General features: G+C 36.8%; 2 protein-coding genes across 2 annotated transcripts; one reads left to right on the forward strand and one right to left on the reverse strand.

The window, feature by feature from the left end:
* Positions 1-3,191: 3,191 nt before the first annotated feature.
* Positions 3,192-5,288, forward strand: LOC123315310. Its single transcript, XM_044900960.1, has one exon. It carries the CDS (start codon positions 3,192-3,194, stop codon positions 5,286-5,288), a length of 2,097 nt encoding a protein of 698 aa, XP_044756895.1.
* A 6,051-nt stretch (positions 5,289-11,339) lies between these two features.
* LOC123315311 lies at positions 11,340-12,338 on the reverse strand. Its single transcript, XM_044900961.1, has one exon. The coding sequence runs from the start codon at positions 12,336-12,338 to the stop codon at positions 11,340-11,342; it is 999 nt and encodes a 332-aa protein (XP_044756896.1).
* Positions 12,339-14,439: the final 2,101 nt, after the last annotated feature.

Below are 14,439 nucleotides of genomic sequence, written 5' to 3' on the forward strand. Positions count from 1 at the left end.
TATATCCACTCGACCATAGAACGTCAAAGTGCCATACTCAACCGTCAACTGTCAGTGAGCCTTGTAAGATCACGTTATGTACCCGTCTGTGCTGCACATTCCATTCTGAAAAATTGAGCTAACCTATACTTCTATAATATCTACATGTTTTGTCTGATTCTTGATTTCAAAGATAATCATTGTAAATTTGCATATTTCTCGACGGTGAGTGTATAAAAATGCTATATAGCATGAGACATGTTCAGATGGTTTTTTAAAATTCTTGTTCTTACTATTGTGTTCTTTCAGCTGACCTGATGATGGCCCCACGGCCGAAATCGATTGTCATAGATTATTAGTATTGTACGAAACGTACAATAAATATCCAAAATTAAATATATCAAAAATTCATAAACTCAATTCAACCAAATATTTCCATTCGAAATTATTTAGATCATCCGCTCTTTCATAATTGTTATTTCCTGTGTAAGTAGGCCAGGTGAGACAAAGGATTGCAATAGTTTGCTTTAATATCTAACATTCCTTAATCCAACTACGGCAATTTTGCAAGTAAAGAAAAATGTACTGAATATGCAGAATGTAAGTCGATTTCGATTATGTGGTCTTGACGTCATTGTACAATTTGACTATATATAGTTTGTTAGATTAGGAAATAAACGTTCATTAACAAGTGATCCGCATTATCAATCTCAATCCTCGAGTCCCTAAGTTTTCACCAACCCAGAACTCTTAGAACTTGAGGTACAATTGAGATACCACCCCATCATTGGTCCTTCGAGCCTACAATCAACCACCAGGGACTTTGGAATACATCCACTGGACCCATATCAAGAAGCAGTCAACGGACTCAACCACCAAGGACTTTGGAATACATCCACTGAACCCACATCAAGAAGCAGTCAACGGACTCAACCACCAGGGACTTTGGAATACATCCACTGAACCCACATCAAGAAGCAGTCATCGGACAACCCTTTGACTCAACCACCAGAGAAATACATCCACTGGCACACAACAAGAAGCAGTCATCGGACAACCCTTTGACTCAACCACCAGGGAAATACATCCACTGGGCACACAACAAGAAGCAGTCATCGGACTTACAACCCTTTGACTCGACCACCAGGGAAATACATCCACTGGGCACACAACAAGAAGCAGTCAACAGACTCAACCACCAGGGAAATACATCCACTGGGCACACATCAAGAAGCAGTCATCGGACTTACAACCCTTTGACTCGACCACCAGGGAAATACATCCACTGGGCACACAACAAGAAGCAGTCAACGGACTCAACCACCAGGGACTTTGGAAAACACCCACTGTATCCACGATCCACAAGAAATCAACCACTCACATAATATCCAGCCACTGAATCCATCAGCCAGCAACACAGAGATCAAAAAAAAAATGGAAAACCTCGTCGCCGAGCAGCTCAAAACGGCCGAAGCCATAAAAAGGGCTCATATCAATATGAAGAAAGATTCACCATCGAGAAAAACCAAAGAATACTGCGACAGGAAGATGGCACAATTAAATGAAGAATGGGACAACTTCAAAGAAACTCATCAGAAGCTACAAGAACTTCCGAAAACCCATGAATACCATACCAAGGACGTATATGGGCAAGCCGAAAAGATTTATGATCAAGCAATTGCCCATTTGGAAAAAATTGAGCAAAAACTTCAGGAAGATGGACTTACGACGGAAGGAAATGCCCACAAACCATTAATTACCGATTCCCAAATCATCAAAGAACAGATGTCGAGCATTCAATTATTCCTGAAAGATCTGAACAAAATCAACAACCTACTAGAAGATGAAAGTCATTACGAACTACTGAAGGTCAAACAACAAAATATGGAAAGAAGATGGTCAGAAATTGTCTCTCTGGAAATCAAAATAAACGCTCTGGGAACAGAAGATGCAGAGTTATATTCAAAAAATGGATACTTCGATGAGGCAAATGAAAAGTACGAAGAAACCCAAGCCAAATTAATAACCACAATCCGAAGAGAAAATTCAGCAGGATCCTCAAAAATTAATCTTCCAACTACAACTATTCCGACATTCACTGGACTGTATGACTCATGGCCCAACTTCCGAGATATATTCAAGCAACTAGTAGACAACAACAGTTCCTTCGGAGGTGTAGAAAAAATGCAACTGTTGAAAACAAATCTCAGAGGAGAGCCCGCCAGAATTATCCAACATCTGGAAATATCATCTTCCAACTACCTAACAGCCTGGAAACTCATAGAGGAAAGATACAACAACCCAAGGATGCTGTTCAATAAACACATGGACAATCTTCTCAATTTCACCAATCTGAATTCTGAATCAGCAGGAGCCATGAAGAAATTACACGACACTATTAGGGAAAGCACAGAAGCCCTGAGAAACATGAATATAAACAAATGGGAAGACATAATTGCATATATCATGCTAAGAAAACTGGATTCAACTACAGCAAATCTCTACGAGCAGAGTGTAAACAAGCCACGAGATATTCAGCACCTGGATGACCTCATCAGCATCCTAGCTCAACGTTTCCAAACACTTGAAGTCGTCAGAACGAATACAAAAAAACCAGAAAGAAAGTACGATGAACACCAGAAAATAAACAGTCACCTCCAGAGAACCACAAAGTGCAGCATATGCAATAATCTCCACGAGATCTACAGATGCGAAAAATTCAAAAATCTTAGCGTAGCTGAAAGAGAAGCACACATCAATCAGAAACAACTATGCAGGAACTGCCTGAGTCACCACTTCAAACAAACCTGTCACTGTCATTCAAGATGCCAAAAATGCAACGGTCGCCATCATACAATGCTCCATCGAGAAAAGCGAAATGATGATACAAAAAGACACATCCTTCCAACCCCACTCAAGAAAGGATCAATTCACATCTGGGACAAGCAAAGAACAACCTTCAAGAATCAAAGACCTCAGTGATAGCAACCGCCCTCATCAGAGCCACCAACAAAAACGATGAAAAAATAACTCTAAGAGCCCTGATTGACCCAGGATCACAAGCCTCTTTCATCACAACAGCCGCAGCTCAAGCATTGGGAAAACAAAAAATCAAACAAAACGCTGAAATAACCGGCCTAGGAAATACCGCTACGGAATCCAGGTGGAAAATAAATACGAACATTACACCCAACTTCGACAGTGAATTTGCGATGGACGCTGAGCTCAATGTAATAGGCAAAGTAACAAATAATATGCCATCCACTCACCTTTATACCAAAATCAACTGGGATAATATACAACTCGCAGATCCATTATTCCATGTACCAGGTCCAATCGACGTTCTACTCGGAATTGACTACTTCCCCAAGTATATGAAGTCGGGATTCAAGGCAACAGAAGATGGACTAGTGGCACAAAACACTCATTCCGGATGGATTATTAGCGGAACCGCATCATCGAGTCCACAACTTCGTGTAGCAAGCTTGATCACGAATTTGAATGAAAATTCACAACTCACAAAATTCTGGAACATCGAAGAAGCAGAAAATTCCGAGGAAACAACAAACGACGATACTTTCGTCGAAAAATTTTACTCCAACATCTTTCGACGGGACGAGCACGGTTATACTGTGAAACTTCCATTCAAGAAAAGTACAACTCAGCTAGGAGAATCGAAGCAGAGGGCACTGGCACGACTATTTCAATTGGAAAACAAGCTGGATAAAGACGAAAAGCTTAGAACTATGTATAAAGAATTCATGCAGGAATACATTGCGCTAGGTCATATGAAAATTGCTAGCTCAAATAATTCAGCGAAGAGGTATTATATTCCACATCAACCTGTATTGAAAGAAGAACGTGATACGACAAAGCTAAGAGTCGTATTCGATGCAAGCGCAAAGACAAGTACCGGACTCAGCCTAAACGACATACTTCACACAGGACCTAAACTACAGCAAGATCTCATAGATATTCTGATAAGATGGCGAAAACACAAAATAGCCATAACAGCTGACATCGAGAAAATGTATAGGCAGGTGAAATTGGACAGAGAAAACCAGCCATTACACTCTATACTCTGGAGAAACACCAAAGATGAGCCAATTCAAACCTACGAATTAACCACTGTAACCTACGGTACAGCACCAGCAGCTTACCTGGCCATAAGAACAATGAGACAACTAGCTACAGATGAAAAGAAAAACCACCCCCTTGCGGCTGAAATAGTGCTACGGGATTTCTACGTGGACGATCTTCTGAGTGGCGCTGACACCATTGAAGAAGCACGACATATACAAAAGGAAGTAACTGACCTACTCAAAAAGGGAGGATTCAATATAAGAAAGTGGAAATATAACGTAATGACCGAAAGCAAATCCACCGTCACGCTGGACGACAAAAATGGACCAACCAAGACGCTCGGTATAACATGGACTCCCAGAGAAGATAATATTCAGTATCTAATAAAACGAAACTCCGAACATCGGTTAACAAAAAGAAAAATCTTATCAGAAATCGCCACAATCTTCGATCCTCTTAGATTATTATCTCCAGTCATTATACAGGCGAAACTGTTAATGAAAGAAATATGGAAAACCAACACATCATGGGATGAAGCACCACCAGAGTACATCAGGAACACCTGGAAAAACTTCAGAAGCGAGCTTCCAAAATTAGAAGAAATTCAAGTTCAACGCTGGATTCACCTACGGGATGGTGAACTCTTGGAAATTCATGGATTCTCAGATGCATCTCTGAAAGCATATGGCGCTGTAGTATACATAAAAACAACAGACACAAATGGGAACACCCACGTGGGACTCCTCGCTTCCAAATCAAAAGTATCACCATTAAAAAATTCAAAGACAATCCCGCAGTTAGAACTCTGCGCAGCCCTTCTTCTAGCCAAACTCATCAAACGCTGCGTTACGGCCCTGAATCACAACAATTCAAAAATATTCACCTGGTCCGACTCTCAAGTAGTAATATCATGGATAAACGCTGACGCTGGAAAGTGGAAAATGTTCGTCGCAAACAGAGTTCGAGAAATCCCTAACCTGCTAGGTCAAGGTCACTGGTACTACTACCGTTGGAAACAATATTACTTGCATTCAGCGATAAACTCCAGCACGAACATCGTAATAATCATTGTCATTGTTTTACTTATTGTTTACTTTTTGAAACATAGGAAACAACAACAAGCACCGGCTGATGCACACGCGAGCAATAGACCAGTTCATCCTGAGGAGATCGAGCTGCAGCCAATATACAATGACTCCAGACTAGGTGTCCAGCTCCAGGGATGACAACCACCAGCAAAGACATCAAGACCCCAACCACATCACCATGGCCGCCGGGAATATGTACGAAACGTACAATAAATATCCAAAATTAAATATATCAAAAATTCATAAACTCAATTCAACCAAATATTTCCATTCGAAATTATTTAGATCATCCGCTCTTTCATAATTGTTATTTCCTGTGTAAGTAGGCCAGGTGAGACAAAGGATTGCAATAGTTTGCTTTAATATCTAACATTCCTTAATCCAACTACGGCAATTTTGCAAGTAAAGAAAAATGTACTGAATATGCAGAATGTAAGTCGATTTCGATTATGTGGTCTTGACGTCATTGTACAATTTGACTATATATAGTTTGTTAGATTAGGAAATAAACGTTCATTAACAAGTGATCCGCATTATCAATCTCAATCCTCGAGTCCCTAAGTTTTCACCAACCCAGAACTCTTAGAACTTGAGGTACAATTGAGATACCACCCCAACAAGTATCAATAAAAGGTGTTTTACCGATCTACTTCTGATTTTGTTACGGATAATTTACTTATTGGTCTATAATTACTAATTGAACTCTCATCTCCTGCCTTGAAAATTGGGGTAATGGATGCAGTCTTCCATCTTGTCGGAAAGTATGGTGATCTCAGAGACTTATTATAAATGATCATTAGTGGTTTCATAATAGAAGAACTACAATTTTTTATAAAAAATGACGGAATTCCATCAGGTCCAGCACCCTTCCTTTCATCGAGACCCTGCAGTGCCCTACGTATTTCATGAGATGAAAACTGAATATAATTAAGTTGATTTGGAAGATTAACTTGAGGAAAATTGGAATTTTGACGGTTTGATGTGGGAGGTCGGTTTCTTTTAACATACACACTCTTAAAATATTCCGCAAACAATTCAGACACCTCCACTTCAGACGACGCTGATCTGTGTCCATAAGACATCGTCTCCGGAAGACCCTGATCGCGACCTTTTCTCCACGCAAACTTGAAAAAACTTCTAGGATCATCAGTTACCTGCTGTTCAATCTTTGAGATATATTTTTTATAATCTGATTCAATAGCTTTTTTAGTTGCAGTAAGCAAATTTCTAAATTCTACTTAATCTTTCATATTTTTAAAGATTTTCCATTTGGTATGAAATCTGTTTTTACGTTTAATTAGTTTTACTGTAGTTTTAGAGAAATAAACAGGAAAACGTTTACGAATTTTTTGTTCAGGTACATGATTCTTAATAATTTCGAAAAGTTTATCATAAAAAATATTCAAGTCGCAGTCGACGTTATCATTAGTCAATAAACATTCCCAATCAACGTCTGATATGGACTGATTTATAATATTGTAATGAGCTCTTCTAAAGTTAAAAAAAGAAGAGATATTGGTTGGAAGATGTCTGAATGTTTCATTCTCAAATAAAAACTCCAAAGCAGGATGATGACGATTTTCGAGAACCAGTGGAGATGAACAATGTTCCAAATTACTAATTTTGTTAGAATTGCTGAATACAAGATTCAGATTTCTATCATTACAGTTTTTTATATGATTATATTGCATTAGTTCCAAATACATACAAGCGTCAACAATATGCTCAAATTTACTCTCTACATTAAAAGCATTCAAATAGTTTTTATCATCATCAAAAATCCATGAAATCGATGGACAGTTAAAATCGCCAAGAATCACAACGAGACAATCCTCAAATTTTGCTTTGTTAGAGTAAAGTTTTGAAATGAAGCTGGCGCTAGCAACTTGCTCGCCGGGTGGAAGATACACACAACAAATAAAAAGCTTAATACTACCTAGATTAAGTGCTATCCAAATATCCTCTGCATCTCTTTGAAGTTCAGCAGCTGTAGTCGGTTTAAATTTGTTTTTGACAGCAATGAAAACACCACCTCCATCGGTTTTTACATTAGGGTAATGTCAGACGCGGCGGTTTTGACCGAGACGGTTCCCGCTATCGATCGCCTGTTCGATGTCACACGCGTCGATTTAATCGCGTCGGTTTATATCCAAAATACAAGGCGGTGTGAGGTCGTGAATAGAACGATAAAACCGCCGCGTCTGACATGTTCCATATACATACCACTGATGACTGTACGAAAGACTCATAAAAACCGAGGCGGATAGTGGTCCCGACGACCCTTCGAGTCGGTTTTAAAATCGCCTGGCGATTCATACCGCTACGTCTGACATGGTCCATTTGAAACCCATTGACGACTCTCCGATACGGTTCTACTCTCGAGAAACGTCTCGGACCAAAGATTATAGAGTTAGGAAGATAGGAAACCAAGCGTATACACTTGCGGTAGCGCCACCTGGTGGTTCAATTGTTGTACTAAGATGCCAAGAATGGTTAAAATATTTATTCGACGGCCATTTGGAGAAACATAATTTGACTTTTGTAAGATTTGAAGAAACATGGCCGTTTTGTTTTGATTCTCTTTCCGCTCGTCGTTTATTTAGTTCATTTTAGTCGTTTATTATTAATTAATTAATTAATTAATTAATTTATTATTAATTAATTAATTAGAGTTTTTGTGTATTTCCTTAGTGAAAACTTCAAAATCAAAGAAAAATATCTTTGCTCAAAATGTCTTATGGAAACTATTGTATGGTGAGGAACTGTGGAAACTGTAGTACAAAAGATTCTCCGAAAATAAGTTTTTCGAATTTACCATAAATATCTGAACGTAAGTATTGAAACTCGTACAATGTGACTCTGATATTGATTGATTTTTATTTTCAGTACTCTGAAGTGAATAGGATTTTCAGTATGTCCAGACATTGACTTGGTGAACTACAGTAAAAAAGTTTCTCCTGGAATACATAGAGTCTATAGATTCTTTGAGGTTGCATCTCCTAAATACTGAGCAAAAAAAAGAAATTTGTTCTCTGATGTACGATGAAATTAGTCTTTGTGAAGAGATGCACTTTGGCGATCACCACGTTGTCTATAAGTAAGAGGTGAGACAAGCTGAGGATGGTATAAAAGAGTAAGTCCAAAACTTCAAGTGAAAACGACAGAGCAATACAAAGTACTAGAGAATCCAACTGGTCGAATTTGGAAATAATTTTTAACTTTAAATCTGATTTTCTCAAAACCAAATAAAATGCACTTGTACTCCAAGGCTCTTACACTACAATTTTATACATTAGAATAGATACACGTATTTCAATTTATCACTGAATTTTATCATTTATAGCTGGATATATGTATTATTATGTTGATATGCAATTCATGTTATTAGTGAAGTTATTTGCATTTCGGAGTTGACTTGTTATTCTTACATATGTTTACCGACATACAGGTTACACCTATGTAAATTTGTTTTTAATTGTGGTTCTGAAAATTCTGTTACTAATATGTAAAAGAATTCTTGAGATATGTTGTATCGAATATTTGTTCATATTAATTTCTAATAAAAATTTTACAAATTCAACTGATTCTATTAATTGGAAAAAAATGTATTGTGTAGAAATTACACCTTTGATATATAACATTCCATCATGTTCTGTTGTGTCTTATATTCAGAGCTCAATTATTTGTGTACAGGATGTTTTCAAAGGTGAATTATTTTCACCAATTGTACCTTCCGTTAAAAAAAAGCCTGACCTTTGAATACACCATGTACAATCTTCAATTTTGTCAAATTTTTCTATATATTTCAAATAAAAAGTATAGCAAATCTAACACAGTATTTCATTGATATTAATTGATTCACAACAATGTTTAGATGAAAAAAACATCTTGATCACAAAACAAAGGCCTATTTTTGTTTTGTCGCTCAGGAGGTTTTTTCTGGTTTCGACCAAGTCTACTCGAATTCAATAAAAGGAATAGAATTCGAATTTCGCGCCCTTTTATTGAGGAACAGAATTCGAATTTCGCGCCCTTCAATTATGAAATAGAAAACTGTTATTCAACAGTTTGAGAGCACGATTTCAGCGCCACCTGATTGTCAATTGTGTGCAACACAGGCCAAAACGTATACGCTTTTTAGTACTAGCGATATGAGGCTGTTTCCTATCTTCCTAACTCTATAATCTTTGGTCTCGGACAAAACCGCCGCGTCTGACATTACCCTTACATGAACTCGCCCGATCTCGCCTGAAGATAGTGTAGCAGTTTAAATCAGTGAACTAATAACCCATGGAAGGAGTCTAACCGTCAGATGCGGTCGTAACGCGGGTACGAAGATAAAAGTCACGTGACTCGGGGCAAGAAACGAGGCGCTTGAACCGAATTCATAGCGATTTCGGTTTATTTCTTCAATTTCGAATATTTATACAATGATTTCGACGTACTCACTCATTATTTTAGAATAAGACATCTCGAACTAACAATTCCTTGTATTACTTTGGAGCTAGGCAAATGGTTTGATAATAAAATATGAATTAATTTATGTTGAATTAATTTCTTTACGAATGAAAGAGAAATTTTTAACATTTCGTGTGTTCCATAGGAATCAAATTCAATAATATATTTGAATGAATTATCAAAACATTAAATGTTTCTTATGATCATAGTCGTTTTGAAAGAATGAATTAGATATATATGCGTATCTTCTATATCAATGGTTTATAATTTCTTTTTTGATGTATTCTCAGGAATGTTTATTAAAAATACTTTCGAATTACTGTACACGAATTAAAGGTGATTATTCAAAGTTTCCTGATCGAAAATTCTCACATTTAAATTGAACTCTTTCTTAAGAACGAGCGCATGGTCATTTTTCCCAAATGTATTTTTTTCGAATTTTGAGCCAAAGATGGTATGAATTTTTTTCATATAACCATGTGGTTTAATACTCATTGATATAATTATAATCAGATTGACAAACCAACCCATCATATTTGGTCATCTCAAACTAATAATTCCTTATAATATGTTGGTAAAAAAATACAAAAATGATCAAAGAAATTTATTTTCAAGTTGAAAAGAATTTGAAAACATCTGGTGGAATAATTAAAATTACAAATCTGAATAAATTATTTGTTGAAATTTTAGTTGTCTCAACAATAAGTCCTGTTCAGCCTTCGGAATACATTCCTGTAACATAAAATATTTTAAGCAAATCACAAAACAATTCAAATATCTCCGACCCACAAATCTAAAAAAAAAAATTATGGAATACCAAGATTCAAAGATTACTCACCTACATACTTACCCCAGATATTTAGAAATGAAAGATAATATGTGAGCTATACCTTTAAGTTTCTGGAAAAAGGAAGCACCATCCTTATTGAGCCAAAATAAAATAAAATTCTGAAACACATGTAATTCCTCAACATGCATTAATTTGCATCAGTCTATGATTCTTTATAGGCCTCCAGTTCATACTTGTCTTTTACCTGCATTATGTCATAACAATTTTGAGAGACATTTTTAGAAGTTTTGCAATATCAGTTCTTTCAACTTTATCACCCTTCACCCTGCTATGTAATTTATGTTTTTGGCTAAGACCCATAGGGATCTCAGTTTTGAATCACTGGGAAACCTACAGAATTTTTTATATCAATATGATAATTATTCAAGAACTATCAGGTACAAAGATTAGAGATTAGATTTATAAGTACTCACGAGAAAAATGAAATCCCACTGCCTTTTCTGTACCTTTGCGTACACGACTTTACCATCCTAAAGAATCAGAAGTAAATAATAATTTCACGAAAATTTCGCACAAAGATGAGGAAAAGTACAAATAAAACTAAAAAACTAAGCGATTCACGTATAGACTACAGAGAACTGGCCTATGTTTTGCCCCGAATCAGCTGATTATCTTCTATCTCACAAACGTTCCCGTGGGTCTCTCTCTACACTCCTTCAATGGGTTATTAGTTCACTGGTTTAAATCAATTATTTCTGATTCCATTATCCCATCGTTCAACCAAGATTCGGTAATACAAATTATATCGTGGTCATTGACAGTGGCGCTCATCTTGAATTCCTCCAGCTTAGTTCTAAGTCCCGTTACATTCTGGAAATATATCGAAAAAGTCATGGGGATCAGAAAATAAGTTCAATTAGTTGCTTGTAATTTATATGGGTTTATAGTTTTCTTAAATCCTCGCTTGACCGAATGTGAAGAATTTTAGACGCGTCGTTTTTGCGTAAAAGAATATTACCAGATTGGGTCCATACATACTTATACTCCTTATTCTTTGCAATGTCTCGTGCTTCTTTGAAGAGTTTCTTGTTGTGAATCGACAAATGTTCATTGATGTATAGCCTTTCCGACACATTTTCAACCCTAATTCCCGATCCATCAGAACCCGAGTTCGACACTCGCTTAACCTTATAAGCGTCAAGAAAATCGTCTCTCCTGATTTTAGAGATGAATCTTAGAACAATATTTTTAGGCCTCCCTTGGATGTTTGTAGGAACACGGCTGCAAAAATCAATGCAGGAGGAGTCAACCGGCTGATCGATAGCTCTTCCAATTGATGAAATAATTTCCATGATATTCTCATTTGGCTTCTCAGGTATATTTTGAATTTCTATATTGTTTGATCTGGAAAATTGTTCAAGGTTATTCACTTCAGAGTTGAGATCTGTGACCTGCTTTTTTAACAGTTCATTCTCCCTCTCCAGTTTACCCAACTTAGTGACCAGCTCATTGAACCTGCCTAGCTTGATCTCGAAATCGCTTATTTTTCCCGAACAAAAATTGACTGATTCTCGCAGATTCCTTATTTCCAAAGTGAGTGATTGAATGGGTTGCGAAACATCACCATTGCGTCCCTCAGTGTCTGATTCATCATCTGAGACGATGGGTTTCTCAACTCGTTGAGACTGACCATCCAGGGATGGACGGCCAGCAGAAGTCGATTGCCTCTTCCGATCTCCACCACTGGATACATGTGCATTTACTTGGCGGCATGTATCACATTTCCAATCCGTACCAGGCATGTTCTTGATTGCCGATAACTGATTCTTTGTGACATCGGAACAGGTGCCATTCGCGTGATAATGATTTCGACAAAAACTGCAAATAATACTCGGCGATCTCCTTGAGCCAACTTCATTACAGCGTACATAAAAAGACATTTTACAGTTTCAAGAACAAAATGCTTCTCGTTTAGATTTCTCCGAATATACCCCCAGTAAGGTCAATAAGCCTTGATTTCAGTGTGAAGTTAACAGATTTATTCACAATATATTAACACACTTAATTTCAATTAATTATGGAGCGACCGGAACAGTACCTTCACGTACGACAGACGCTACACTTGGCAAGGCAACGGTTGTTAATTGTGCAAAATTCATCGCTCATATCCAAAGATTCATTTTTTCTGCATTCGATATGCAGGATATAAATTTTTTGAGAAAATTCGTTATTCTCGAATAGTTTTAATTAATTATGAAGTTATTTACTGTGTATATCATTCAATGAAAAAAAAAATAGATTTCATTCCAATGAAGAATTCAAATTCAGAATTGCCAATTTGATTTTGTTTATTGTCAATTTGTAATTGATAAATGCCAATTTGAAATTGATTATTGCCAATTTGCTTCTGATTAATACCAGTTTGAAATTGATATTGTCAATTTGATTTTGGCTAATGTCATTTTGATTTTGATTAGCGCCAATTTGAACTTGAAAAGGTATAGTGAACAATTGGATTGGGAATTCAAAACAAGCGATACGCCCTCTGGTGGCTATTTTTGTAAATAAAAAGTTAAGGCACTTTTGTCATTTGTTTGTTTACATCATAAACCTAATAAAATAAAATGTATTATTAGGTCTATGGTTTACATCGAGGAACGTAGAACAATGTCGTAAAGGCATTAACTTTTTACTTCGAACTGTCACCACTATGTCGCTGCAATCTACATTTGAATTCCCAATTCTATTTGATGAGCAGAGCAAACTTTGATGGAGCGTGACTGAATTAATTAAACCAGAATAACTTTTATAATCTAACGATCAAACGAACTTACCTGAAGTTCGATCGTGATTATATGAGGCATCCAGTCCAAGGATGTTAATTATTTCACCATATTGTCTGCCTTTTCGTACTACTCATCCACAAGATTTTAAAGCAAACGTATCCCCACTACCAGCACTACCCCCGGCAGCCGAGACCCGTCCGCATGTGTCGTACGCCGTCATTTGTTTAAATAATCCTGAATTTTCTTTGATTCATAACCAGCAGGGGATGTGGCTGGGAAGGTGATTAACATTCTTGGACTGGATGCCTCTTATAATCACGATCGAACTTCAGGTAAGTTCGTTTGATCGTTAGATTATATTTCGCCATCCAGTCCAAGGATGTTAATTATTTCACCATGTAGCTGTTTAAAGATATGCTGGTTATGAATAGGTAGAAAGGAAATTAACGATAAAACAACTATCACATATATGGAAAAATGGTAACTATATTTGGAACCAGCCGTTAACAAAATACAGCTTTGAACAGGAACAAATTTTTAACTTTCACACACAAGTACCTAAGTATAAGAATATTATGACAACAAAACTATGTGGAAACATACTCCACTATTATCAAAATACATAATCATAAGATTATTAATAACAAAAACATTTAATCAAATATCAAAAATATTTGATGCTTCACGTTCTATTAGGGGACGGTTATAGAACCTTGCAAAGGTCTCAGAGTTTTTGCTCCAACCTGCCGAATCTCTGATTATATCAAGTGAGACGCCAGTCCTTTGAGCTGCTGACGTCGAAGCGTGTCGACAGGAGTGTACCTTGAAGATACCGACATCGATGCCATACTTAAGGCACACTTGACCAATCGGCTTAAGGTTTGTTTGTAGGCAACTTTATGGGGTTTTTGGAAGGTTATGAACAGCTTATCGCAACCAGGTCCCCTAAACTTTTGCGATTCTTCGATGTATTTTTGTAAGCAAGAGACAACACATAAATTTGGTTTGCACTAAACAAACCTAGGAATTAGCAAACAGGGTTGTTTTCTACACCGGATGATTTTATTCGATCGTCGATAAGGATTTGAATATTTGACTCGCACTCTTTTATATTCGATAATTTAATAAGGGATAAGGTTTGAATTCTATGACCGGTTGCTAATGCTAAAAGTGTTATAAGCTTAATTGACAACATTTTAAAATATTTGCTTAGGGTCCCTCGTAAAATTGTAACGAGGATTCTGGGGTCTTATTT

The sequence above is a fragment of the Coccinella septempunctata genome, chromosome 6, assembly GCF_907165205.1.
Source record: "Coccinella septempunctata chromosome 6, icCocSept1.1, whole genome shotgun sequence".
Classification (NCBI taxonomy): Eukaryota; Metazoa; Arthropoda; class Insecta; order Coleoptera; family Coccinellidae; genus Coccinella; species Coccinella septempunctata.

Excerpts from the sequence above, each read along its gene's own strand:
- LOC123315310 (XM_044900960.1), top strand. The coding sequence starts at position 3,192 with ATGGACGCTGAGCTCAATGTAATAGGCAAAGTAACAAATAATATGCCA.
- LOC123315311 (XM_044900961.1), bottom strand. The coding sequence starts at position 12,338 with ATGTCTTTTTATGTACGCTGTAATGAAGTTGGCTCAAGGAGATCGCCG.